At 45.6% G+C, this 26,228-nt stretch overlaps 1 protein-coding gene and 1 non-coding gene across 2 annotated transcripts in view; one reads left to right on the top strand and one right to left on the bottom strand.

Moving 5' to 3' along the window:
- Positions 1–26,228, bottom strand: part of PAPPA (pappalysin 1) — a 224,488-nt gene that overhangs the window by 20,583 nt on the left and 177,677 nt on the right. The window contains exons 17-20 of the mRNA XM_012472748.2: positions 20,571–20,718; positions 14,577–14,686; positions 5,101–5,172; positions 27–125 (exon numbers count right to left, since the gene is read on the bottom strand). Of these exons, the coding sequence (XP_012328171.2) occupies positions 27–125; positions 5,101–5,172; positions 14,577–14,686; positions 20,571–20,718 (429 nt within the window). The remainder of the gene's footprint in view (positions 1–26; positions 126–5,100; positions 5,173–14,576; positions 14,687–20,570; positions 20,719–26,228) is intronic.
- Positions 16,581–16,730, top strand: LOC135277417 (small nucleolar RNA SNORA38). The gene has a single exon (XR_010345015.1). It is a non-coding gene; the product is annotated as a small nucleolar RNA SNORA38 (small nucleolar RNA).

Genomic DNA, 26,228 nt, shown 5'->3' on the forward strand with positions numbered 1-26,228 from the left:
CTGCTGAGGGGTGCACACTGGCCTACCTTTTTGGTCTTCACTGTGGAGGTGCAGCAATCCCCGCCGTCATACTTGCAGAAGGCTCGGTTGTTGATGGCATCACAGTAATTGTCTCCCATGAAGGGCTGCAAAGGGAGAGAGAAGCAGGAAATGAGGCCTTGTTAGCATCCTGGAGTGTGAGCTGGCATCTGCAGTCCTTTGGGTGTCTGTTATCTTTTCACAGCCCTCCCCGGTTAGCCCACCACACTTCACATCCCCAACACCCCCCTGGATAAGCTACCACCTCTACCATTCGTAAAGACTTATCTATCCCAGTTTTTTCCAAGTAGAGTAAGGTTATGCTGAGAGACATACTCTTGTGTGCTTGGGGATGCAAAACCACAAAATAGACGGCTTACTTCTTCCTGAAAGAGGGCTCATTTTACTCAAAGAAATGACCAGAAAATGTGAGCCTCCTTCTCTCACTATTTTCAGCAGTATGTAATTAAAAACATAATTTATAATAAAATATATGCAAATATGTTAGGAAGCTGAATGTAGACTGCCCAAGAGGCATTAAGATCAAACGTTAAGAACTCATAGAAATTTGGCACCATGGTCTGTGTGTGATGGTGGGCTCCCTCTCACGAGGAGGGCAGATGTACTTGATGTCACACATTTTACAGGTCTGTTTTCTTCTTTTGCTCTCCAAACAATAAGTGAGGTAGGTATTATTATTCTCACTCTACACATGAAGACGCTGAGACTCAAAGACAGGGACTTGTCCAAAATCACACTGGCCCAGAGTAGATGATTTAAATCTAAGTTGGCTCTATGTTTTTGTTTGTTTGTTTGCAATGGAATCTGGCTCTGTCACCCAGGCTGGAGTGCAGTGGTGTGATATTGGCTCACTGCAACCTCTGCCTCCTGGGTTCAAGCAATTCTCCTGCCTCAGCCTCCCAAGTAGCTGGGACTATAGGTGCCTGCTGCCATGCCTGGCTTATTTTTTGTATTTTAGTAGACACGGGGTTTCACTGTATTGCCCAGGCTGGTCTTGAACTCCTGAGTTCAGGCCATCCACCCACCGGGGCCTCCCAAAGTGCTGGGATTACAGGCATGAGCCACTGTACCCGGCCCAGCTCTGTGGTTTTTTACTTCATCACTCTTGGCTGTTCCAGCATATACTGATTTATTTATGTGTTTTTCCACCCCTGGGACACTCCAAAGATGAAGAAAAGATAATAGAGTCAAGCCATTATTTATCTGAACCCAGAGCCTTTTTAGGGGAAAGTCCAGAAGTCTCTTGGATTCCCCAGTAACTTGTATTTCCTCATCCCCACATTGTATTCTGTGGTCTGTTTCTGTTTCTGTTGCTGGTGCAAGACTGTGAGCTCTTCATGGACATGGGCAATGTCTAGTTTGTCTTTGTCTCCCAATCACCTCGTTTAAGGCTGCACTCAACTGTGGCTCTTGGTAACATTTCTGAAGTAGAATGTAATTATACTGGCATAGTGGTAAGGGCAGTTGGCAGGAATTGAGAAAACCTGGGTTCTAGTCCTCCCAACCTCAGCCAAGCGGGTGGTTACTTAGCGGTTTTGGTTAAGTGACTTTATCTCCTCTAGGCCTCAGGATTCCCACTAATGAAATAAAGAGGTCAGACTGCCTCACTGATTTCTCAAAACAGTGAACCTACTCCTCTCCTCACCATCAAATGCACTATTGTGTGACATTTCAATATAGAAAGGATAAAAGTGAAACCACTCTGATTAAAGTGATGGTTGGGGTCTCTAAAGCTCAGCCACTCGTTCATGGGAAAGAGATGTCATTTGTTTAAGACCTTTGCATCCAAGGACACCATCTGTGATCCAGTAGTCTCCCCTTCCCATCCTCACTGCTCCAGAGAGAACCTAGCTCCATCCCATGTGGCATTCCTGGCTTTTGCATCTCTGTTTCAAATTCTCACTCACAGAACCTTTGCACCCGGAACTCATGATGTCAGATTTCATTTCTTCATTCCACTATTTGAGTCTAAAAAGATCACAGCTAGACAGAGCTCTAAGAGCAAGGAAGACCTGAGCTTAGGTGTGTGAGTGTGCATGCCACTGGCTGTGGGTTCAGGTGTGACTCTGCTGTGTGACCACCAGAATGAACACTTCACATTCACATTAGAGCAGTAGGATACAAACAACAAAGAAAGGATAAACCCTTTCTTTTCCTTCCTGCCTCAGGAGGTCTGCCTGTGGGCTATGTTCTTTTTTATGTAATAAATGAACAGACTAATGATGGAGACTAATTGTCCCTTCCTTAGAATAAAAGGAGCTGGCTTGGTAAAGAAGTAGCTAGGGAAAAAGAGAAAAATTAAATGAAGGTGATACTTTTCTATTTGGGCCCTGAAAAAATTCTCCAGTCCCATCACTACCTACTCTATCTTATATGTTCTTTCCTACAACCATACCCTTTCATCCCCCATCCATCCATCCATTTATCTTTATTCAATCCTATGTGTTTAATTCCTACTATGTGTTACACATTATGCTAAGGAAAGGGATGCAATGGTGAATCAATAACAGATATAGTTCCTACCCCTCCAGACCTTATACTCTAGTGAAGAGACAGATTTTAATCACATAATCACACATCTAATTAACCCATTTCAACTCCGATAAGAGCTATGGAGAAGAGGTACATGAGGCTATTAAGAGTAGAAAGATTTGAACTGGACAGGGAGCTCAGTGAAGGTGTCCCTGAGGAAACGGTGCTTCAGCTGAGATCATAAAGATGAATAGGAGTTAATTAGATGGGGTTGGAGAAGAGAGAATTTTAGAGATAGGGAACAACATGAGAAAAACTCTGCTACCTGGAGACTTCTCCTGTCTCTGGTGTATCTCATGTTGCTACTTCTACTAGTAATGCATCCAGACAAACAAACCATCCTTCAAGATCTAGCTCAAATGTTACCTCTCCAAAATGCCATCCCTCATAGCCTCAGGATGCTCTGTGCTGCCATAGCTTATTGTATTTGATTTGGTGATAACTCTTCAGGATTTTAGAATTTTCTCTTTAATTGTCTATCTCTTTCACTATACTGTAAGCATCATCCATTTTTGTATTCTAGGTTCCTAGCAAAATGTCTGGCATTTGTGCAAATATAGATTCCATAAATGTTTATTTAGTAAAACAATGGATGGATGGGTAGATGGATGTATAAATGGATGGATAGATGAATGGATGGATGGATGACAGGCAAGAAGATACCATAGATGACTCAAGGACAGCATAGTTACTATTTTCACTGGACTAACACCAATATATTCCCAGAACTGGAACAATATCTGGCATATAAGAGGTTCTCGGTGAAGCTTTGATGAACAAGTGAGTGAATGATCACTTTGGACCCAGCGTGGTATAGAGAACAGGGGCTCGGTGGTCCCCAAACCCTTTGTCTTGGCTACCTCTGGATACTTGAGGTTGATGGTCCCAGAATTTGTATCTCTTCTAAGCATACTTTTCAGCTACAGACAAGGCACTATTAGAACTAAGCTAAAGAGGAAAGGAGATGAGGGGCACCTGCAAGGGCAAAGGCGATAAGCATCACTGGCAGGGCTCACAGCCTGACAGGTGAGGGTCTCTTGGGCCTCACTTCTGAGCCCAAGAAGGGATTGAATTCTGCTGTCACACTGGTTGCCCAGACTGCCAACTCAGCAGAATGAATGCCCAGGTAACTCAAGCTTTCTTTTCCCCAAATGCTGGACTGATCCAGAGAGATAGAAGTAAGCAACAGCCACAGGGCCTTGGCTTTGATGTTGCCACTCCCAATTGATGCTTGGGAGAATGAGGTTCCAAAAGTCAAATACAATGTCAAATGCCCTCAGGAAATCCCCCAAGAATGTAGAGAAAGAAATGTGTGACCTAGGGATTGTCTGGTGACACTCAGAGGTCAGGGAATGGATCATAGGCAGGTAGTAGGAGAAAAGCATCAGCATAGACGTTAGAAGAGCTGGGCTTGCGTTTTGTCTTTGTGGTTATCATGCTGTGCTGACTTGGACAATTCATCCTGTCTCTGGCCCTCGTTTTCTACACCAAGAAAATAGAGCTTGATCAAATTAAAAGCCTTCCTAGTTCTGACATGGCATCAAATTAGATCCAGCCACTGCCTGGGTCTCTGTTTACCCATTTTAAAAATAAAAGGTTAGTTGAGATTAGGCAAAAGAGCCTTGCTGGTTCTGGCATTCTAAGAGTTTCATCAAATACAACTTTTTCTAGGGCATGGCCTGATCCTTTTCACCTGTGTTTTCCTCAGTGGGCTCTGGATGCATTACAGAGATTTGGCCATCCACCTGGAAGGGATTTGGGGCCGCTTTTTCACTGCCAGCTGGGAAGAGCCACAAGGGGCAGAGTGATGTGCAGAAATGTCTTTGAGTTCTGTGGACAGCCCTCCCGTGAGGACACAGCTGAGGTCCCAAGAACCATGCCCCTTGAGTCCTCCCAAGCTTGTCACTGATACACAGAGCCAGATCTCTATAATTCCAAGTTCTAGGGAATGGCTCAACAGTGCAGTCACAGAATTTAAGGGTCATAAAGGCTCTTCCACTTCAGCCCAATGTTATATCTAAGGCATTCATATTCCTTTTGGAGTTGAGGCATGAGTAAATGGCTAAGATGTGGGGCAGAAGGCATAGGTCTGCGAGTAAAGGTCATCTGTAAAATGGACATTAAAGACAAAACCACCTCACTCGACTCTGTAAAGGTTAAATGTAATAATGTTGGTAAATTTCCAACATTAGCATATTCTAGATGGCAAGTCATTATAGTCTCCCGCCCTTCCTTTCTTACAGATCCCATATTTTGTAGACCACAGGCTCTGGAGCCACAAAAGCCTGGCTTGGAACCCAACTCTGTTACCCATTCCCTGTACTTTTTAGTATGTTTCTTTATATCTCTCTGCTTCAATTCCATCATCTGTAAAATGAGGCTGCTAATCCCTGTCCAAGAAGTCTGCTAAATGGATATTTTCAACACTCAGTAGGTATGGCAAAGGATAACCAACATTAATACAACAATAACAATAACAACAGCAGGATTATTCCCAGGTAACTGAAGAGTGCCTTCCCCGTGACTCACCTCACAGCCTTTGACACAGTGAATCAGAGCAGGGTGAGGATACCACTTGAGACCAGCAGTGCAGACAACTCTCTGTGGGAAGAGAGACAGAGAGGTGAGATGGGCTTGGGATTGGGAGGAACCCATGTCTGTGTTGGCACCACATTCAACCACCCCACCTCTTCTGGGACCTTCCAAGTCCTGACCTCACCCTGGTGTTTACAAGGAGAACTTGCCCGCGTACTTGCAATAACAGGAGCCATAAGATTAAAATAATATTTGTGTTCACTGTATGTGTCATGGTTCTGTATTTCCCTGGCAGAAACAAGGGTTGAGGAGAAGCAGAGCTGGGAGGTGGAGATATGACCAGAAAGGCCCTTCAGAAAATTCTCAACTGATGTTTGATCCATTCATGGAGTTGAGATAAGGTTGGAGGAGGAGGGGTGTGTGTGCATGCATGTGTGTGTTTGCATGTGTGCATGTGTATGTGTGCATTCATGTTGTATGTGTGCGGCTGCAGCAGGAAGATGGGAGAAACGTGTGGAGCAGCGTTTCTGAAAGCATGAACTGAAGACCACTTTCATCAGCACTGCCATGGGAGTGTGTTAGGATGGCAGATTCCTCAGCCCTGCTTTGGATTTAATGAATTGGACTCTCTGAGGCCATGCCCTGAGACTCTGCATTTTAGCAAGCCTTTCAGATGATTCCAATGCACACTACAGTCTGAGAGCAAATGGGTTGCTGGACGAATGAACCAACCTGTGGCTCAAAACCCTGGAAAAACAGAGAACTCCTCCTGCTGTCACCTGCTGCCATGTCATACGGGTCTGCCCGTGGTTACCTGAGGTGGCCCACAGTGAATTCATTCTTGCTCTGCCCCTTCCCTGAATGCCCTTCCCCATTCTCTCATTTTAAGAATCTTTAAAATGTCTGCTCAAAACTTATGTCTTCTGTGGTACTTTCCTAGCCCCATCGGGCAGAGCTTATAGGCACTTATTTATAGCCTCCTTTTCAAAAATAATAATGATGATGATGATAATGACAACTAAAATATATATTTGAGTGTATTTGTTGTGCTAATTACTGTATGCATTATCTTATTTATTTCTTGCCACGATCCTGTGAGGTGGGGATTAATCTTGTGTCTTAAGAGAATAAATTCCCCATGCTCCATAGCTGTTAGGTAGAGAAACTAGGACTTGAAAATAACCGATTGTTTCAGAAATGATTTAATAAAGCTCCTAACATAAAATCCAACATGATGATATTTTTAAAAGTGGATGAAAGAAGAAAGCTAAACAAGACTAGAAAGATAACGTAGTATCAGGAATACGGCCACCATAAAAATCCTAGAAGCTCCCTTTTCTATTCTCCATAGATGCCCCAGTTTTCACAGCAGATTACAATTATTTCTTTGAAGAATGAAATAAAATAAAATGGCACATGCTTAGATTTGAGGTAACTGTCAGCAACCAGCCAAGGAAGTCCACACGATCAGAGCTTGTTTGACTAACTGAGAGGCCAGTTGATTAATTTTAATTAAAAAATAAACAGTCACATGGGTCAGAATGTGGAAAATCCATGTCAACAGCCTATTCTCTCCCTGAGGGCAGACCTATATGGGAGCCAAATTGTAATTAGGTTTCTTGATGAGGTTATGACAAAGGGAATCAAGTGACTCTGACTGGATTGGGTGCCTTTCTTCTCGGCTCCATAACATCTCAGGTTCACATGAGATATCCCATGCCTTCAGCAATGCCTGGCACGGAGGGGATGCTAAATAAATATTTATTTTGTAAAGGAACAGATTCTTCTCAAAATAGAGATGATTTTATCAATGGGCAATAATTTCTTTACTTGATTTCTGTCTTCTAGAGCATCAGAAGATCATCTAAGGTCAAGCACTAGATTTGTCCTCTAAACAAGTCTAGTTTAGAGGACCATTTTAGTATAACCTGAATGTAGCCACTGTCATCCTCCAAGTAGATCAAAGACCTTGGAGAAAGCGCTTAACTTGATGATCTCCCAGTTAATCTTGCAATGTGAAATCTACTATCTTGTCCCTTACTGCTTCTATTGAAATTGTCTACCCTCCCCTAATACACTCATAAGGTGGTATATGGGAAAAGTCATGGGATATGAAATAGGACAGATGTGGTTGCAATTCTGATTTGGAATTGCTTTGTAAATTTCCACTATGAGGGTTGGTTCTCTCATCCATAGGATGAGTGCTGAAAATGTCATAGACTTGTTCAGATGATGCATTCATATACGTGATGTGAAAATGGTAAACCTAGTACCAATTTCTTAGGTTTCTTGAGGGCAGGTCTTGAGTTTCAGACATGTCTTTATCCTCCCAGGGTGAAGCATGGAGCACAGTGAACAAATCCATGAAGGAATGTGATGCAAATACAAATGAGGGAATTTGGGTAGTGTCAGTGTTCCCTTCTTCCAGCTAAGCTACCTTCTTCCCTTCTGCCTCCCAGCCATGGGGCTGGGTGAAGAGGATCACCTGCTTTAATTCTCTTAACCAGATTTTCATCTCTAAGCATGAGAGTCTGTTCCCAGTCAAAATCCAGAGATATTGGGGGGCATTTGGTAAAGGTTCAAGAAGTAGAAAACAGCAGAGTTAGAATCTACCAGGGATTTGATGCCCATGCCTTCCCCTGTTTATTTGAGAGCTAATTTAATCCATCTCTAGGAGTGTCTTGGTGTGGTTGTACAGGTTTCTGTCAGTTGAGGTTTACCTAATGTGAGTTTGGAAAAAGGACTTTTATACTAACTAACTGCATAAGCCTATTTATCTTTCCGAGGCTTTTGGATTTTCCACTATTACTCAGGGTTGCGTGCCCGCCTGTCTCACTACAGGGCCCCTCTGCGTGCTAGAACTGGGAAAGGGGACAGGGAGTGGGAGCTGAAGGAATAGTTATGCTATAGGCAGGAGAAATTGGGAGATCCCAGACGGGGCCCCTCAAATGTCAGCCTTGTTTCTCTTGGTACTAGTAAGACATCTAGCCCAGCCAGAGCCTTTTCAGATAAGGTTTTGTAAGAGGGCTCCCATTTCCTGCCTTGGTGGTAGGCAGAATACACTATCTTTTCTTCCTGGCTCCAATTACCATCATCATCATTCTCATCATCATCAACACCATTGGCACCACCATCGTCATCACTCATCAACACCTCCATGAACACTACCGCCATCATCTGTACCACTTTCTCTTCATCATCATCATCATAGCATCACCACTACCACCATCATCATCACCAGCATGAACCCACCATCACTACCATCACCACCTCCACCAACATCAACACCATCATCACCACCAGTATCCTCATCCTTATCAGCACAAAATCCTCTATTAAATAAATATTATGCTCTAAGCTCTGGGCTCAGAGCTTTTATCTCATTTAATTCTCACCATAACTATGAGATAGGTACTATTTTTGACTCTGGTTTACACAAGAGAAAACTGGGGCACAGAGAAGTTAAATGACCTGCCCCAAATCGTACACATAGGTAGTGACAGTCAGCAATTAAACCCATATTTATCTGGTTTTAAGGTCTAGGCTTTGAACACTATGCTCTCCTTCAAAGTATACTATCCCCTGAAGCTGTGAGTATAAAATAGCTTACTCTTTTGACCAATGGGAAGACCAAAGTTCAGAAAGGTGGAAAGGCCCTTTGAGACAAATGTTGGAGGGGGCAGAGTATCTAAAAGATGAAGGCCAAAGAAGACAGGCCCCAAGCAGAGCCAAAGACATGTGAGAAGGCAGCTAAGAGAGCCCCCTCATCCAGAGGCCCAGATCTCACACCCCTCCTGGATGTCTTCTAAGATGAGACCTTTTCCTCTTGGCTTTTTCCCTGATATATGGGACCTGCTATGAATGGATCATATCAGTTATTATTATGATGATTATTTGCTTTTTGTTATCAGCCACTGAGTTTCTGGCTTCTTTCTCCGGCAAGCTTTTTAAAAGCCTAGGCATTTCCCACTCTGTATTCCTAGTGTTTGAAGAATATCTGCCACTTGGAGGTGCATACTTGATGTTTACTGAATAAATAAATGAACAAATGAATAATCGAATGAATGTATGAGCGTGTCCGTAAATGAATGAAAAAATAGATGGATTCTGGCTGCATCTCTTTGTCTATGGACTTCCCCTCCAGCACACTTAGTTCTCCATCTGTACATCAGTTAGACTGGACTTAAAATAGTCACTCCGAACCATTCGACCTCTGACCTTTAGATACTCTACTCAGCAGGGTTTTCCACAAAGCTCCCTTCTTTTCACAAAATGAATTTTGCATTTTCTGTCTGCATGTGTCGCATATTTTTAAAAGACATGTGTATGAGGGTTGCCCTTGCAGGACGGAAGGCAGTGTAATTAACTAATTCTGCCACATTCATTATGTGAATTGGGCAGCGGCAACCTCTTTGAGTCCCAGCTTCTTCACCTGCAGTGTGATCATCCTTACCTCACTGGGGAGTGATGGAGACAAAATGAAGTGGCACATATAGAACTGCCTAGCAAACCGTGTCTACGTATCAGAGAGAGTCAATAAACGGCAATTTACCTCTCCTTAATTCATTCCCTCCCTTCTCTTTCCTCCTCCCATTTTTTTTTTTTTTTCTGGAAGCTATTATGAAAGACAAGGTCTCAGCACCTAGAGGAATTACAAAGTCCTGAGGATGGGGAGATGCATTTTCTATTATGAAACACTCTCAGCCTCCCTGGGCAAGGGACAGTGTGTGAGCAAATAGGATCTATTTTGTAGGAACTGATGGGAGACAGACTGTCACCCTAGAATTCTAGATCTCCAGGCTGGAATAGTCTATCTCATGCAAAGGTTGCAAGCCAACAGCTTCTAGGCTACACAAACCACAGAAATGTTTGGATTGGCATACAAGTGCTTAAAAAAAGTCAAAATTAGTTGCCAAAATTTTAAAAAAAGAAAGAGATTTCAGATTTTTAAAACTCCAGATTTCTTGTACCCAAGAAAAAATGAAAAATCTGGCCACAGGAGACCCACATTTCCACATTGCTGCACTTGGCTACAGCTGTCCTCCTTTGGAAGCAGAAAAACAACTATGTTTTCCATAGTCTGCCATAGTCTCCACCATTCCCTGCAGTCTCTCCAGCATTGAACCTGAGGGGCATTTCCATCTATGATTGAGTTTGTATCATTTTGTTTATTAGATTAGAGGAAGAGTTCTCTGTACCTCTAATCACTTTCAAAAATGCATGAGCAGGGAAGGTGATTGAGAAGAAGGCGGCTTAGGACACAAAAAGGAAGGTACATTGTGTTTCTCTTTATAGAAGTTAAAAATACACGTATGAAAATGGCTCGCGATTCCAATTACATGAAGTTTACAAACAAGCAAAACCAATCCATAGTGATAGAGAACAAAACAGTGGTTACCTTGGTGCTGAGGAAATAGCCTGGCACGGGGAGGGAGGACTCCCTGAAGATTTGGACAGGTCCACATCTTAATATAGGTAATGGTTTCATGAGTGTACACAAACATAACAATTTATAATGCCTTATGCTTAAGATTAGCATATAAGTTACAGCTCAATAAAAAAAAAAATAGAGGGAAGCTGAGGCAGAACAATCACTTGAGGACAGGAGTTCAAAACCAGCCTGTGCAACATAGTGAGACCTCATCTCCACTAAAAAAAAGTTCTAAAAATTGAAAAACAGAAAAATAGAAAAGGACTTCAACAATATCTGTAAAGTTTTATTTCTTAAGTTGGGTATGGGTGTTACATTTTTCTGCAAGTCTTTCTTTCTGAAATATTTATAGTCAATACTACTACTACTAATATGCCTCAGTGATTCTATTTATTTGTTTATTTTTATTTTTTGAGATGGAGTTTCACTCTGTTGCCCATGCTGGAGTGCAGTGACACAATCTCAGCTCACTGCAACCTCCACACCTCCTGGATTCAAGTGACTCTCCTGCCTCAGCTTCCTGAGTGGCTGGGATTACAGGTGCGTGCCACCATGCCTGGCTAATTTTTGTATTTTTAGTAGAGACGGGGTTTTACCATGTTGGGCAGGCTGGTCTTGAACTCCTAACCTCAGGTGATCTGCCTGCCTCGGCCTCCCAAAGTGCTGGGATTCCAGGCGTGAGCCACCACACTTGGCTGCCTCAGTGTTTAACATCCAAAAGGGTATGTTGGCCTGCTTCACTCATTTCTCTACCTGCCTGGTTCGGGTGGTGGTTCATTCTGTGACTCCTGAGTGAAGCCTAGCTCTCACTTCACTAATGGGTAAACTGTGGCCTAGAGAAGTGACAGGATTTACTCCAGGACATACAGAAGGAAGGCGCCAAGGCTTACACTAGAACCTTGGTCACCTGACTCAGCAATCACAAATATTTAGCAAGTACCTACTGCTGCTAGGCACCGAGGGAGGTACTATGGTAAATAATATGACCACGGTCCTGCCTTCACAAAGCTCACTGTCCTGGTGTACCCATCACGACCTGTGATCTCAATGTTGACATTCCACTCCTCTAAGCAGTCATCATTCTCTTCATTCATGTCAATATATGTAAAGTGCTTAAAATAGAGCCTGTCTTGGCTAAGCGGCAGTGGTGGGCCACAGCTGGCTTGCACAGGCTCGCAAGAGCCAACAGTGCCTGGATCTTCCCAACTTTGTGCTCAGTGACAGCAATCTGGAAACCCTGAAATCCGCCACGGTAGGAATATTTATATCACAGAAATTGGGAAATGCTATAAATCAGAGTTTCATGTTTGTGGAGAGCCAGTTGTTAACTATCTGCCAGCACATCCCTGGAAAGCCATCAGTGACTGCATTGCCTTTATTATGCTACATTCCATAGCGGCTGCGGGGATAGCTGAAGTCAACTATCAGACTGGCCTGGGTCTCTCTTCGGCTTCCCTTAGGCAAGTGGCTTCTGTCTCTGACATCCATTACTTCCACTGGAAGCAGGAAGAGACTATTATCCACCTGATAGGGCAATGTGTGTGTGGTTGTGCATGTGTGGTAGGGGGTGGGGTGGAAATAAAGGAGAGGAAGTGCCTGCCCAGTGCCTGATCACAGCAAGTGCCCTTTAAATGTCCATTCTTGCCTCTCACTCTCTTACCTGGGGATAAAAGTGGCAGCAGCGGGAGCAGAGCCTCACCCCCAGCCATCTAAATTGCACTGGTGCTCACAGGCAGACCCTCAAAAAGCAGAGGAGCTATCCAGGGCCTCCTGTGGCCTGGAAACACCTGCACCAGCAGCTCTATTTCTGTAGCTCTCACCGCACAAGGGGCAAGGGTGCAGCAGAGGCCAGCTTTTCTGCCTTATTCCTGGAAATCATCAATCTCTGCCCTTCGCCCTCCTCCCTTTTTCTACCACATTTTTTTCCTCCTGGATAATGAGGCCTCCAGAGACCAGTGAAGGTCTGAACCTCGTTATGGTTCTCTCGGTAGGACAGCATCAATAAAGGCAGGCAGACCAGGGAACTGGGTGGGGGATGGGGCGGGCAGGCAGCGGGTGGGCAATGATGGGGAGGCGGGCAGCTTGCAGGCTTTCAAATCCCTGGATTTATTTCACAGTGAATTATAACTGAATTCTTTAGTGCCCAGGGCTCACAGAGGGAAGGGTGGGAATTTGCCCAGGGGGTAGGAAAAAGGTCTTAAGTGGGAGGCTGGGCCAGGCCAAGAAGATCTCTGATACTGGGGTGAGAGGGAGGTCTTCTATGTCTGCTCTGCGTATGAGTCAAACCCACCTGCTTTTGGGTATGTGGGAGTTAGGGTGGGAAACCGAAGGGGAACTGGTAGTATGGGAGGAGCTGCCAATCACAAGTCCAGCGTGTCGTTCCAGCTGTGCTGCCTGTGTGGACCAGCCGCCTTCCTCTATAAGCCTCAGTCTCCCTATCTGTACAATGAGGAGCCTGTCCTTCACGATCTCCAGCTGCCTTGAGATTCTGACATGTGGGCTCCCTGTATGCCTGGGTATGTGAGCATGTCAGGGTGCACTGGGGCATTCAGGGGAATCCGTATGGGAATTCTGGTTCAGGAATGGTGGAGGAAACAGATGGAAGAGCTTGGGGTTTGGGAAATAGGGCTGTCTTGGGGATATGGAGAGAGTCAGAGGCAGAGATAGAGAGAGAAACGAGGGGATGATGGAAAGGAGAGTGTGGCAGGGAGGAAGACAAAACAAGGGGAAAGATAGGAGAGAGAGGAGAGAAAAACAGAGGGGAAAGAGGTAGGAAAGAGATTAGAGAGAATAAGAGACAGAAAAAGAGAGAGCAGAAGAGAAAGGAAGAGGAAGGAGGGGAGGAGCATGCCGGGGCACACAGAGGAGGGGAGGGGGTCTGGCCAGGTCTGTATGCCCGGAGCGCTGAGTAAGCCCTGGCAATGGTGCCCTCAGCGCATTTGAGAAACAGTACACCCAGTATCGGGTTCTGCCCAGCTCTCCGGAGTGTGATCTGTAGCAGGCAGGCAGACGGCAGCTCCCTGGGCTTCACGGCCTCTCAGCACCCCAGGCAGTAGGCTGGCAGAGAGACATAGAGCTGAACCTCACCCACCCCCCAACTCTGGCCGCCTCCTTTCGCTTTCTCCAGGGTGAGGAGCCAGTGCCTAGAGTGACACATAAGGCCTGGGATCTGTGATGTCCTGGGGGACAAGGGCAGGGCCCACATCAGCTCCAGGGGCCCCACTTGATGGGGTGACACGAAGGTGAGTGGGAATAGCCGACCTCAAAGTCAAACTGACACTGCCCGGAGGTGGGAGCCTCTGGAGTCACCTGGCTAGGGGCATGCTGGCCTGGCACTGTGGGAAGCGCACAGCACTCAGACTCACGTTTGGGTTCGAGCCTTGGTTCAGGGCATCACTTTAGAGATTTCAGTGTCCACAACTAGAAAATGCAGACAATGACCCCCTCCCTCATACAACTGTACTGAGGCTTAAATGGCGTCTTGGTGCTAAGCACCGGTCACATGAACGTGGCAGGTTCTCCACGAACAACCGATGTTACTAGTTTGCTAGACACCTATTAATTGCTTTCCACAAAATAGGTAAAGCTTGGAGAAAGATACCAGTAACCTAGGCTGTGTAAAGTGGAAGGCTACATGGGAGGGCGCCAGAGAAGACACACAGCCCCATCCTTATAAGGATGGACTTTCCAGCCAGACAGACTTGGGTCTGAGACCTGGCTCTATGCTCCCTACCTCTGTTACTGGTGCCTCAGTTTATTCCTAGGCTGACATCAGCATTTAGTGGGACAGAAAATAAAAGGCCCTTTACCTAGGACCTGACAGAGATAAAGTATTAAATAATTAAGGACTAGAGAAATGATTGTGAATAAGTCTCCTCCCCACTCTACCCCAGCTTCCTTCCCCCAACACATACCCACAGGGCAAGTGTGACAATTAACTGAGATAAAGAAAGAACTCAGGACCAGGACATAGCAAGTGCTCAGCAGTGTCATTTCCCTCCCCCTTAGCTGCAGGTAGTAGATGTCCCTGGTCACTCACCTCCACCCGAGTGGGGTTCAGCCAGTGGGGGATGTCACGCACGGTCATGTTCATTGGCAGGATGATGGACTCGCTGTTGCGGTCCAAGCAGGAGGTGGCACACTCGGACCCTGAGGGAAACACAGCATGAGGCGGTGGCTCAGGCCCCAGACCCTCCACTTCTGCAAACGACCCTCCTGCAGAGTGGGCCCTGCTGCTCCCTGGTCCCTGGTGGACTCAGCTACCCAACCTCAAGGCATCAGGAAGGAGAAGTCTCCCCGGGCAGGACCACCTCTGATCTCCCTGACTCCATTCACATGCCTCCCATATGGCTGATTCCTGCTGCCACACTTATCGGCCCTGAGCCTATTTCGATCAAGCTCCTCCTCTGCTCAAACACCTTTCCAAGGCTTCCCACATCCAGAACAAGATACAGTCCCCTTTGCTGGGTGCAAAATACCTCCTGTGGTCTGGTCAATCTCTCTCACTAACCACCTTCACTCTTTGGTTGGTTCAACCAGACTGAACTACACTTGGTTTTCCATCTGAGTCTAACAATTCTCAGTGTCTGTGCTTCTTCCTTTGTTCACCCCATCTCCTGAAATGTCCCCCAGTCTGCCTTCCCATAACCAAATTCTATCCAAAGACCCAGTTCAATTCTTCTAAGAAGTTTGCCCTGATTTCCACAACTGAGTGAGAGTACTCCATCACTGGCTGTGCTTGATTCACCTAGGAGTTTAACCCGGTGCCTGGCACACAGGGAGAGCTCACTGAGTATTGGCCGAATGAATGATGAGCACATAATGCAATACCAGCTTATTTTTTCTCCAGGGTTTCATCCCTGCCTTTCCCTGTGCCTTAAAGACCCTTCCCACTCCAAATAGTGCATTTTTAATAATCCTACAGACCTCAATCCCGTGCCACTTGCTCAAAGAAGACCTCCATGGTTTCCCGACAGGCCAAGCACCTCACAGGTGCCCATGACAGAATTGTCACATGACCATTTCCTCTTTGCTTGGTGAGTGTGATATCAATAGCTCTCTCTTCCCTGCTGGACTATAACTCTACGGGGCCAGCACTACCCATGCTCCCCATTCGATGTCCAGAGCCTGGCATTATGCATGGCAGATGGTAGGCACTCAGTAAATATTTGTGAAATGAGTGTAAGAGACAGTGAGTGAATAAGCGCATCAGTGGATGAGGAAATGAGTGAATTAATGGATAAATGAATGGAATGATGACTGAATGATGAATATGCATTTAGGTATCTTATGAAGGAGGAAGTAAGTGCATAAAGGGATAAGTGAATGAGTAACTTATGGATTAAATGGATAAAAGAATGAAAAAAAAAGAACCTCAGGTAATGAGTCAAATAAGGGGTAAATGACTAACAGAGATAGCGAAGGCTACTACATAGAAGCGGTTGGTCCAGTAACTTCTGGATGAAGACCGTTGACTTCCAGGCTGTGGGTTGAAAAGTTGACTATAATTCAGCTCATTCATTCTTTACCCTGACCTCACACACCCTGAGGTCATCTGAAAAATCAAGCCTATTCCATGGAAATGCCCCCAAGAGGCATTTATTCATGTGGGCAAAGAAACAACGTGTCGGAATCCAGCAAGGGCTGAAAGAGGTCCTTTCTCTGCCATCGTATCAAAACCACCTTCCAAACACTAAATAGTTCACTAGGAGCAAGTCAACTCTTTTCTTTAAATATCCTGTTCTATTAGCTGTTTTAAAGGCCCCCTTCCAAATATACATACATACAAAATTTATATATGGATACAAAATATACATATGTTTATTTGGAAGGGGGCCTTTAAAATAGCAAATTGCATATATATATACATACACCTATGTGTATACATATGATGTAAAAAAAATCAGGTAATGAGTCCATAAAAGGGTGAATGACTAACATGGCATGCAGAAGCAGATATGTATATACATACACACACAAACATGCAATAGACATAGAGGCATGTATACATGGATATGTATATAATCTATCCACTGCCACCTTATCATCCTTTCTAGTCTAAGAGGCTCACAAATCTAAAGAAAGAGGAAGGATTTCTTTGGACATGTAAGAATTGGAGGCAAAGAAATGTGGACTTGGAGAAATCTGGGGCCAATTTGCTCCCTGCAGGCTCAAGATCAACCATCCCACATAGAAGAAAAAAAAAAAAGAAAGAGGAAGGATGGAGTGGCAGGTGGCAGGACCATGTTTAAAAGCCCTTCACTTTTTAAATTTTTATTTATTTATTTTATTATGAGACAGAGTCTCTGTCGCCCAAGCAGGAGTGCGGTGGTGCAACCTCAGCTCACTGCAACCTCCACCTCCCTGGTTCAAGAGATGCTCCTGCCTCAGACTAGTGAGTAGAAGCCCTTCACTTCAAACAATGGGACACTGAACCTGACTAGGGGCAATTCCTGGCCTCACCCCGTGGTTTTTCTATGTTACCTCATTTCCCCGCAAATCCAGCCCTGTGAGACGGGTGTCATGACACCCGTCTCACAGGCTGGAGAGCCAAAGGCATAAAGCTCAGGGCACAAAGCTGGTGAGAAGAGGGCCACGTCTCTGATTCCAGGCCCCACAATCAATACAGTGCAGCCGCACAGCGAGAGGAGAGAGGGAGGCAGCCATCGAAGCAGGAGAGATGGTGAAAGCCAGAGGAGAGACAAGAAATGAGACACACACAGACGAAAACGATGAGTGGTGAGAAGAAGCAAAAATCCCTAAGCAGTCAGAGAAACCGCTTATGGAGCGTGCGTTATCAGGAGACCAGTGCTAAAGGAGTTTTTAGGGAGCAACGATGAGACAAGGCTGTGATGAGAAAATTCTTTTGGGAAAAAAAAAATGCAGCCTCTGAGAAATAGACTAAGGCTATCTTATCCCAAGAGAGGAAAAAAAAAAGAAGAAGAAGAAGAAAAATTGTGGTCAAAACAGGAGACACTTGCTGTCCTATGCAGCAGTCATGTCTTAATTTCTCTTTCTCATCCCTCCCCCGGGCTCCCCTCCCCGACGCCTGCTCTGGGGCTTTAGGACCAGGCTGTTGTGTTGTGATATATGAGCCACAACTGGCATTTTTACAGAGTGGTAATCTCACCAGGCCCCCGCAGCTCCTTCCTGGTGGGCACGGGGAGGGTGGCAGCCCTGGTGGCGGCAGCAGCAAGTTTCTGAGGGCTCATAACTGCCACAGAAGCCTCCTCGGGTGGCCTGGCGGAGGCATGGAGAGGGAACTGGTCTGGGTGACTCCAGCTCCCAAGCCTGACAAGTAACTCACCCCTGCGTATAAGGCCAGTGATCAAATCCCTCTCCCTGGCAAAGTGGATTCTCCCCAGGGAAGGGCTCAGCCTGGGAGGTGGAAGTGAGGGGCGTTTGGAGGAAAGCACAGCTGGGGCTGAGGAGTGGCTGAGGAAAAGCTGCTTTCGCGCCCTGCCTCTCACTCACCCAGTCTTCCTGTCTCCCTATGTGGCTTTTTCTCTCTGCTCTCCTCCAATGTCCTTATGCACTCATCATCTGCCCTGGATTATCATATTCATAAGATGGACATCTGGGTGCCAGCCATGGGGACGTGGGGTACAGGAAAGGGGAGTTAGTTCAGCTTGCAATATCATATAGATTTCTTTCCCTTTCTGCTTTGACCACGAAAAAAATTCAACGGGTAAAGGAATACCACCCTCCCACCCCTTCCCCTCTTTCTCCAGTGTTCTGATGGAGAGAAGAGAGCCAGGTATTGTACTCAATTGTGGGCAGCCGGGACGTGTGAATGAAATGTGTAAGTGTGTCTGTGATATTTGTTTGCCTTTTGTGCATCTTTCTGTGTGTTTGATATGTTTGGGGACATAAAATGTGTTGGTGTTTGTTGAAGGATGGACTTGCATGTACTGCTGTGAGTGCTGTGTATAGGTTTGTGTGCTGCTACCTGTGTGTGTGTGTGTTTGTGGGAGTGATGCATTTGTGTGGTATTTGGCTGATGTGTAGGTGTTGGGCATGAGCTTACTATGTGATGTGTGTGTTTGGGGGTATGCTTGGTGACGAAGCATTTCAGCATGTGACATGCGCTTATGTATGCATGTATGAATGTATTTGAATATAACAGTGGCGTAGATGTGCAGCAAATCTGTTTCTATGGGTTTTCCCTAAAGGTCACTTAATCAGGCTTTTTCTCCCAGGGCTACTCGATGCCAGTTAAGAGCATGACTGAATATTCACCTGCATATTCTGACTGAGCTGGAGCTGTGGAGGTTGGGACCCCATCACGGACATACTTGTTCAGGACCACACATGCCCATAAAGAATGATGGAAAGAAGAAAGTGTTGACCTTGAGGTGGTGCAGCCCATGCTGCTCACCATGGCAACGCTTGTTGCCCAACCTTCTAGAATGCCTACACTGGCAGGCCCTATAAGATCCCATCTCTCTGCAACTCATGAATTCCTGGTCAGCAGCTCATGAATTGGTGGCCGTGTAAGATCTTAAAGTACCTTCTAAACCATCAGCGAGAGCAATCACGTGCTTTTGTGTTTTTCTGACCCATGCAGGAGCCAGTGCCCTGGGCTAAATGCAAGAGCGCGGATTTCCACCGTAAGTTAGGGTGAAGAACTTCTGCTATCTGAGGGCATGTGTTTTCATCTTCAAAAAGAGATGGACAGTCCCCACGAACCTTCCCTCTCTAACCACAGGCCTTGCCTCTGGACATGCAGTGATAACTCTCTGCTTGCTGGGTGAGGATCAGGTTGGATCTCTGCACACTCAGATAACCTTCTACACCAGGCAGCCCTGGCGACTGCTCCATAAATCACATTGGCCAGGAGAAAGGACATTCAATTCTCTAGGCTTTTCATCATGTTCAATTAGGGAATCAGCCCGAAAGGTCAGCATCACTGCCCTTAAATGAGATCACACTCCATGCACTCTGAGTACCCTGGAAAGCCGTGGTGCTTGTGATTAATGCATCTGTCCAGACACCTGGTTTCAACGAGGCAAATCCCTGGCATACAATCCCAGCTTGTCTCTTCTCACTCTGTGTATTTCTTGAGCTGGCCTGTCACCATACAGATAGTATTTTGAAAATTCAGTTTGTGCTCATCTTGGATGCAGCCGAGATGCCATGGAAAGAAGTCAGGCTTTGGAATGGGATGGGCCTCAGGATTTGGGAGCACGTTCCATTATCCCCTCAAGTTCTGATTCCCTCATCTGTTAAAGGTTATTTCGAAGATCGATATAATGCCTTTCAAATGCTTGATGAAGGGCCTCAACCGTATCAGGTACTCATGAATGTTTAGTATGATGCAAATTTTAAGATTAATAATGATTGGGAGGCCGAGGCGGGTGGATCACGAGGTCAACAGATCGAGACCATCCTGGTCAACATGGTGAAACCCCGTCTCTACTAATACAAAAAAAAAAAAATTAGCTGGGCACGGTGGTGCGTGCCTGTAATCCCAGCTACTCAGGAGGCTGAGGCAGGAGAATTGCCTGAACCCAGGAGGCGGAGGTTGCGGTGAGCCGAGATCGCGCCATTGCACTCCTGCCTGGGTAACAAGAGCGAAACTCCGTCTCAAAAAAAAAAAAAAAAAAAAAGATTAATAATGAAAGCAGCTGCACCGGGCTATTGCTTCCCTAAATAGCAGTGTGTGCTTTCATAACTCCTGCTCTTCAGTCACAGACTTTCTTCTGCCTGTAATAGCATTTCTTCCCCAACAAGCTTTTTCAAATCCCTGCGTAAGCACCCCTTCCTCTGGGAGCCTTCTGTGTCCCCCCCAGGCACGTGACGGCTTTTCTGTACCCTGGTGTAACTGTGCACACTCACCCACCATTGCTTCACCTTATCCCTGCCTCTGATACTCTTTCTGGGAGGACACAGTCTAGACTCATTCATCTATCTTTCTCTAGTGCCTACACAGGAACTCGTGTGACCAGGGTGTTCAGTGACCCACCCAGGCACTAACCCTGCATTGCTGGGAGGAATTGCCCTTCCTACTGCTCCCCTCCCAGGCCCATCGTACCTATGGCATAGCCATCAGGGCACTTCAGTTTGAGGTTTCTGTTGAGCTGGTTTGGGACTGAGCACTGGCCTTGCATCTCCTGGCAGACGTGGAAGGAGCCGCTCCAGGTGCCATCTTTCCGGCAATGAATGACATTGCTCCCGTGTCCCTGAACAACAGAGAAACAGAGTCAGAACCGAGAGAGACACCAGCCCCGACTGAATAAGCTATTCGGAATAAAACAGAAAACAATTTTTCATCTCTTCAGAGCTCTGAAGTGTTCCATCCAAAACAATTTCTTAACGATGGTTGAAACTCAACCACCCTGAAAGAGAGGTATTGTTAGTATCTCCACTTTACATATGGGGAAACTGAGGACTCAGACCAGGAAGAAACCTGCCCAAGGCTTCCCAAAATGCCAAACTCCCAAGTCCGAGCTTAGTAGTCTCAGAAATTTCCATCAGAGCCAATTAGAGTTTTGATTTGTGTGTGGGAGGTTTTTTTTAATTGAGAAGATAGGAGCCCCTCAGCTCTTCGATTGACACAGAGAGTAAGAGCACGGATTAATGAGGAGCAATGAAGTTTGGTTCCCCTTAAAAAGTGAGAAAGTATCCTATGCCAGGGCTCTGTCATATGTTAACTAAATAATCTGGGTCTAGTGAGAAGCTTTTTTTTCCAAGGCATTTCTTTTCCTTTCCTTATCCTTCCTTTCATTTCATTCATTCCATTCTGTTCCATTTCATTCCATTCCAACAATAATGGCATGGAGAGGGTGATATGGGGCTATTTATATCACTTTCCTTCCAATTCTTTAAAACAGGGATGTATAGTTTCTCAATCTTCTACAAAGCATTAGGCAAATGCAGCTTGAAGACATAATCCCTTCTCGAAGTCCCCTTCCAACCTCTGAATTTCAGAAAGCTAATTCAAGTAAGATTCCTTAGTGTCCAATCTGTGCCCAGCTCTGTGGGGTGCAGAAGTGGAGAGAGTCAGTGCCAGCCTCTGTGAGCTAGCGGTTATGGCAGTCACGTGAGACACCAGCTATGTTAGTGAGATTGTGTATCTCCGTTTTACAGATGGGGAAACTGAGGGCTCAGTGAGGCAAGGCAAATATCACACCAGTAATGTGAGTACTCAAGGAAGAGTAACTGGTTATGAGGGGACAATCAGGAAAGGCTTCTTAGAGGAGATGATGTATGGAAAATGCATGGAATTGCAGGCAGAAAAGGATCAGAAGACATTCCTGGAAGACGGAAGAGCACGTGCAAATGATGAAAAACACAGTGAGTGTTGGAGAACCTGGTGCGGTTCTAATTCCACGACTCAAGGGATGAAGCAGGGGAAGGCGAGCTCATAACAAAGATAAAGCATGGAGCCTTAAATGCCAACTTGAGTAGTTAGTTGAGACTCTACCAAAAACAAATGGAGAATCACAGGTGGTTTCTGTGCAGGGGGCCCATATTCTGCAGGATCCGAGAATTCGCTACCTCTTTCAGGCTTATAATAAGATGAGAAACTTGACATGAGGCCAAAGGAGCTGGCTGTGTGCCACCAATGCAAAAATGTATGCAATGGCTTCCTGTACCTTTTTGGCTTCCAGGCAAACTCCTGTGCTGGCTCCAGAGCCCTCCCAGCCTTCATTCTGCCTAATTCTCCAGTTTCTTGCTCTCCAGAGCACCACCACCAACCCTGAACTTCAGTTTCAATTGCCAGCATTTGTGAAGGCATCATATGCTATGGTTTCCTGCTCACTGCTCCTTCTGTCTGCTATGTTTCCTACCTACCCCACCTTGTCTACCTCGCAAACACCTTATCTGACACAACCCATCCTGCTCTCATGCCACCTCAGTTCTGCATGGGGCACTATCTGAACATCTCTGACAAGATATTACCTACTTGTTTATCGTCTGTTCTGCAACCAGACAATGAGCTCCTCAAGGCCCAGGCTGGTGCCCTATTCAACCTTGTGTCCTTGGGGTCTTCCACATGCCTAAAAGGTCCAGGCCACTCTGTGCATTCATTCATCACTTAATAGATATTTTTGTTCATTCAAGAACTGTTTGTTTACACTGCATGTTCTCACTCATAAGTGGGTGTTGAACAATGAGAACACATAGACACAGGGAAGGGAACATCACACACGGGGACTTGTTGGGGATGGTGGGGTTAGGGGAGGGCTAACATTAGGAGAAATATATAGCAAGGGGTGGGGGATTGGGGAGGGCTAACATTAGGAGAAATACCTCATGTAGATGACCTGGGGGATGGATGCAGCAAACCACCATGGCACATGTATACCCATGTAACAAACCTGCACGATCTGCACATGTATCCCAGAACTTCAAGTATAATAAAAAACCAACCAACCAACCGAAAGACCTGTTTGTTTAACAAAAGATGGGGTGAGTTGGTAGAGAGTGATAGAATGTATTTTTTTAACAAATAAGAAAGTAAATGAATGTGTGGATGAGGAAATAAATGTACGAGTGAGTAAATGGAAAAAATTAATGAATGAGGGAATAAATTATGAATGAATGTATGAAAAAATGAATAAACTCCAAAAAAGAACTGATGTAGGCTGAGGCTCCCCTCTTTGAGAAAACAGCTGCAAAGAGACAGGATTCAGAACAGAAAGGGGCCCCTTTCCAGGCCCTTCCTGTGCCGGCAGAAGGAGGGTGCAATTGCAATGGAAACCTCCCTGGCTTAGGAGAAAAGTGGCCCATCCTGAGCATGCAGCTGCAAGGCAGCTTGCAGAGTTTACTCCCAGAGGTTCTGGATGGGCTCATGGCAAACTTAGGCAGCTTCATGTGGCTTCAAAGAGCCCAGACTCTCCCTCTCAGAGCCCCAGGCTCTAGGCCCCATGATTCTCCAGGGCCCTCTGGGGAGTAGGAAATTGACCCCAATTTCCTGGAGCCTTGGCCTGGGCCTATGATGTATTTGGCTTCCAGCCTCTGAAGGGCTGCAGACCTCAGCACTACTTGGGCCAGGGCTGGCGGGAGAGCTTGGTTTGTAACAGAGAATGTATTAGAAGTAGCCGGAGTCTGCTCACAGAGTTTCACGCTGGGGAGGCACCACCATGAATGAAAGCTGGGAGGATAAAGCCTTGGTTTTGCTACCATTGGTTTATCTCTCTCCTGCCCATTCATCTGGCACTTTGTTACTAAATTTGCTTTTAAAAATAGATAGCATCCATTTACTAAGACACCTTAGCCTTCAGGACAAGGCATACTGGTAGGTTGGCACTTCCAGGCTTCTACAATGAAATCCAGACGATATTTCTAGCTCCATCTCTTGTATGCACATATACTTCCTTCTAGACAAGTGAATCACTTTGTTTCTCCTGCAAACTTTTCTTGCATTCCCACCTCCACATCTTTGCCCTTGCTGTGCCCTCTGCACAGCAGACTTTCTGGAGCCTCTTTGGATTTTTAAATCCTCCTTTAAGACTAGATGCTAATGCATTCAGCAATTGCCTACCACCTGGTACAGAACTTCAGAGTCGACTATTGCTGAATGAGTCTAGTTTGACCAGAGAAAATCTGGCATCATTGAGGCTCCAATCTGGGAAGACCAGAGGGTAGTTTTACTGGGTGTTGTCAGGCAACTGACTGGGTATGTTTGACTCTAAATGTACAATTCTTCATGCTAAGGTGAAATTTCTCTAAGAGAGCTGAGCATCTCTCAGCAAAGCAGTCTCCCTCTCTGTGCCTGTGCATCTGTTATTACAAGAGCATGCAAGTTAGAAAGACTGAGCTCTTTCTAACTCTCCTGCTGCTTTAGCTACACAGATCCACAGAGATTTGAAGGCATATAATAATTATATTATTAAACACCTATTACGTGCCCAGTGCTTTAAAAATCACTTGAACAATACAGTAGAGTAGAAATTATATTCTTTTTGCAGACTTGGAAATCGACTCTGTTAGAAAGTGAAAAAGTGAGTTTTTGAATGATGCCAGAGTCATGGTTAAGAGCCAGGGTATAAGTCAAACTGCCTGAATTCAAATGCAAGCTTGGCAACTCCCCAGTTGGATAGATTTGGGGAAGTTCTTTAACTTCTCTATGCCTCAAGTTCCCTGACTGCTAAATGGGCATGGAGAGAGAGAGTGATCATGAGGACCGTGTGAGTCTGTTTACGTAAAGCATTTAAAGCCTAACACACATACTGAGCTCTGTAACTGTCAGATGAGGTTCTTACTCACTCTGCTCTACTGTCTCTAAGAGAAGTTTAGAATCAACCCGACCAATAGTACATTTTAGAAATCAGAGAAGCCAGAAAGGGGAGGCCATGTGCTCAAGTCTCAGAGGTTGCCGATGTCAGAATCACGTCTCTTGACTGTAAGCTGCTGTACCCTAGTAGGCTGAAGGAAAAGAAGGAAAAGAAAAGAAGAGGGAGAAGCAGTAGACTTCTTCTTAGAAGACATGAAAATAAACTAAATAATAGCAGGGAGAAATGTAGTGGCATCTGAGCAAGATAAAACCAGGCAGAGAGTGCAGGAGCTAAAGGGTTAAGCTTTGGAGGCATGCTGACTTAATAACAAGAGTGTCAGTTCCACCACATCTGGTTGTATAAGACAGGACAAACCCATTTACCTCACCTTCCCCATCTTTAAAATGGGACAGTAATGCCGGATGCCATGGGGCTTAGAAGAAGCGATCAGTTTAAAGTGCTCATCCCAGTGACTGGCATGTAGTAAGTGCTCATTAAATTGCAACTGCTGTGACTCATTTGTCTCTGTTCCCAGTCAATGCCCTCACATGCATTTTGTGTCCTCCAAGGTAGGTATAGGGGTGACATGTTGCCCCAGGAGTGAGGATAAGTAGAAAGTGTGAATTGTGCAGTGACATAGTTTAAGACCTGTTTCTGCTTGTGTGACTCAGGGCAAGTCCCTTTCCCTTTCTGGGCTTTAGGGCTTCCATCTGTAAAACAAGTGGGCTGCAGTGGGGGTCCCTGAGGTCCTGCCTAGCTTTAGCATCACATTGGTCTGTGGCTCTTCTGAATTCCTCTAGGAGATCCTGGGTGCTTGCAAAACATTTAACAACCTGAAATGAAAAGCTAGCTGAGGCACTGGACATATGTGAGCTATACCTCGTCCATGGAAGGGCCCACAAGTGGAGAGCGTAGCTCTACACCACTTGTGGAAGAAAGGCTTTCACAGCCACCTGCTGTGATCTGTGCAATGAACTGGGTGTGATGTAGATTCCACCACACTCTTCCTCTCTTACTCCTGCTGAGTTGCTGAAATCCATCAATGCATGCATCACTTTGCCCACAAAGCACCTTTAGCTTTTGTCGTCCCCTGCTGATGCATCTTCCAAAGACCCAGTCCCCATCCCAAGGCTGACCACTCCCTGAATCACCTACAAAGCCCCCACAGTGCTTCTCACAGGTAGCCAAGCCTCTGTTATCTCATGAACCAGCTCAGGGGCATCTGAGCTGGATTAATTCCTGAGATGAGTGTCTCCTCACCCCCTGGGGATAAAATCTCTGCACTTTGCTCCTAGTCGGCCCTGAAAATGTTTGGGAGCAGTGGACAGAGCAGAGCTAGGGATCCGAAAGAACACCACCTGCTATCTTGTTGCCATGGACAAGAACTTAGCCTCCCCCGGCCTTCTTTCTGCATCTGTAAAATGGGGATATTGCTTCTTTTCCAACTGTATGTTGTGAGCTGTCAGAAG

This window comes from Aotus nancymaae, unplaced genomic scaffold (genome assembly GCF_030222135.1).
Source record: "Aotus nancymaae isolate 86718 unplaced genomic scaffold, 86718_ANA_hifiasm-v0.15.2.pri h1tg000003l, whole genome shotgun sequence".
NCBI lineage: Eukaryota > Metazoa > Chordata > Mammalia > Primates > Aotidae > Aotus > Aotus nancymaae.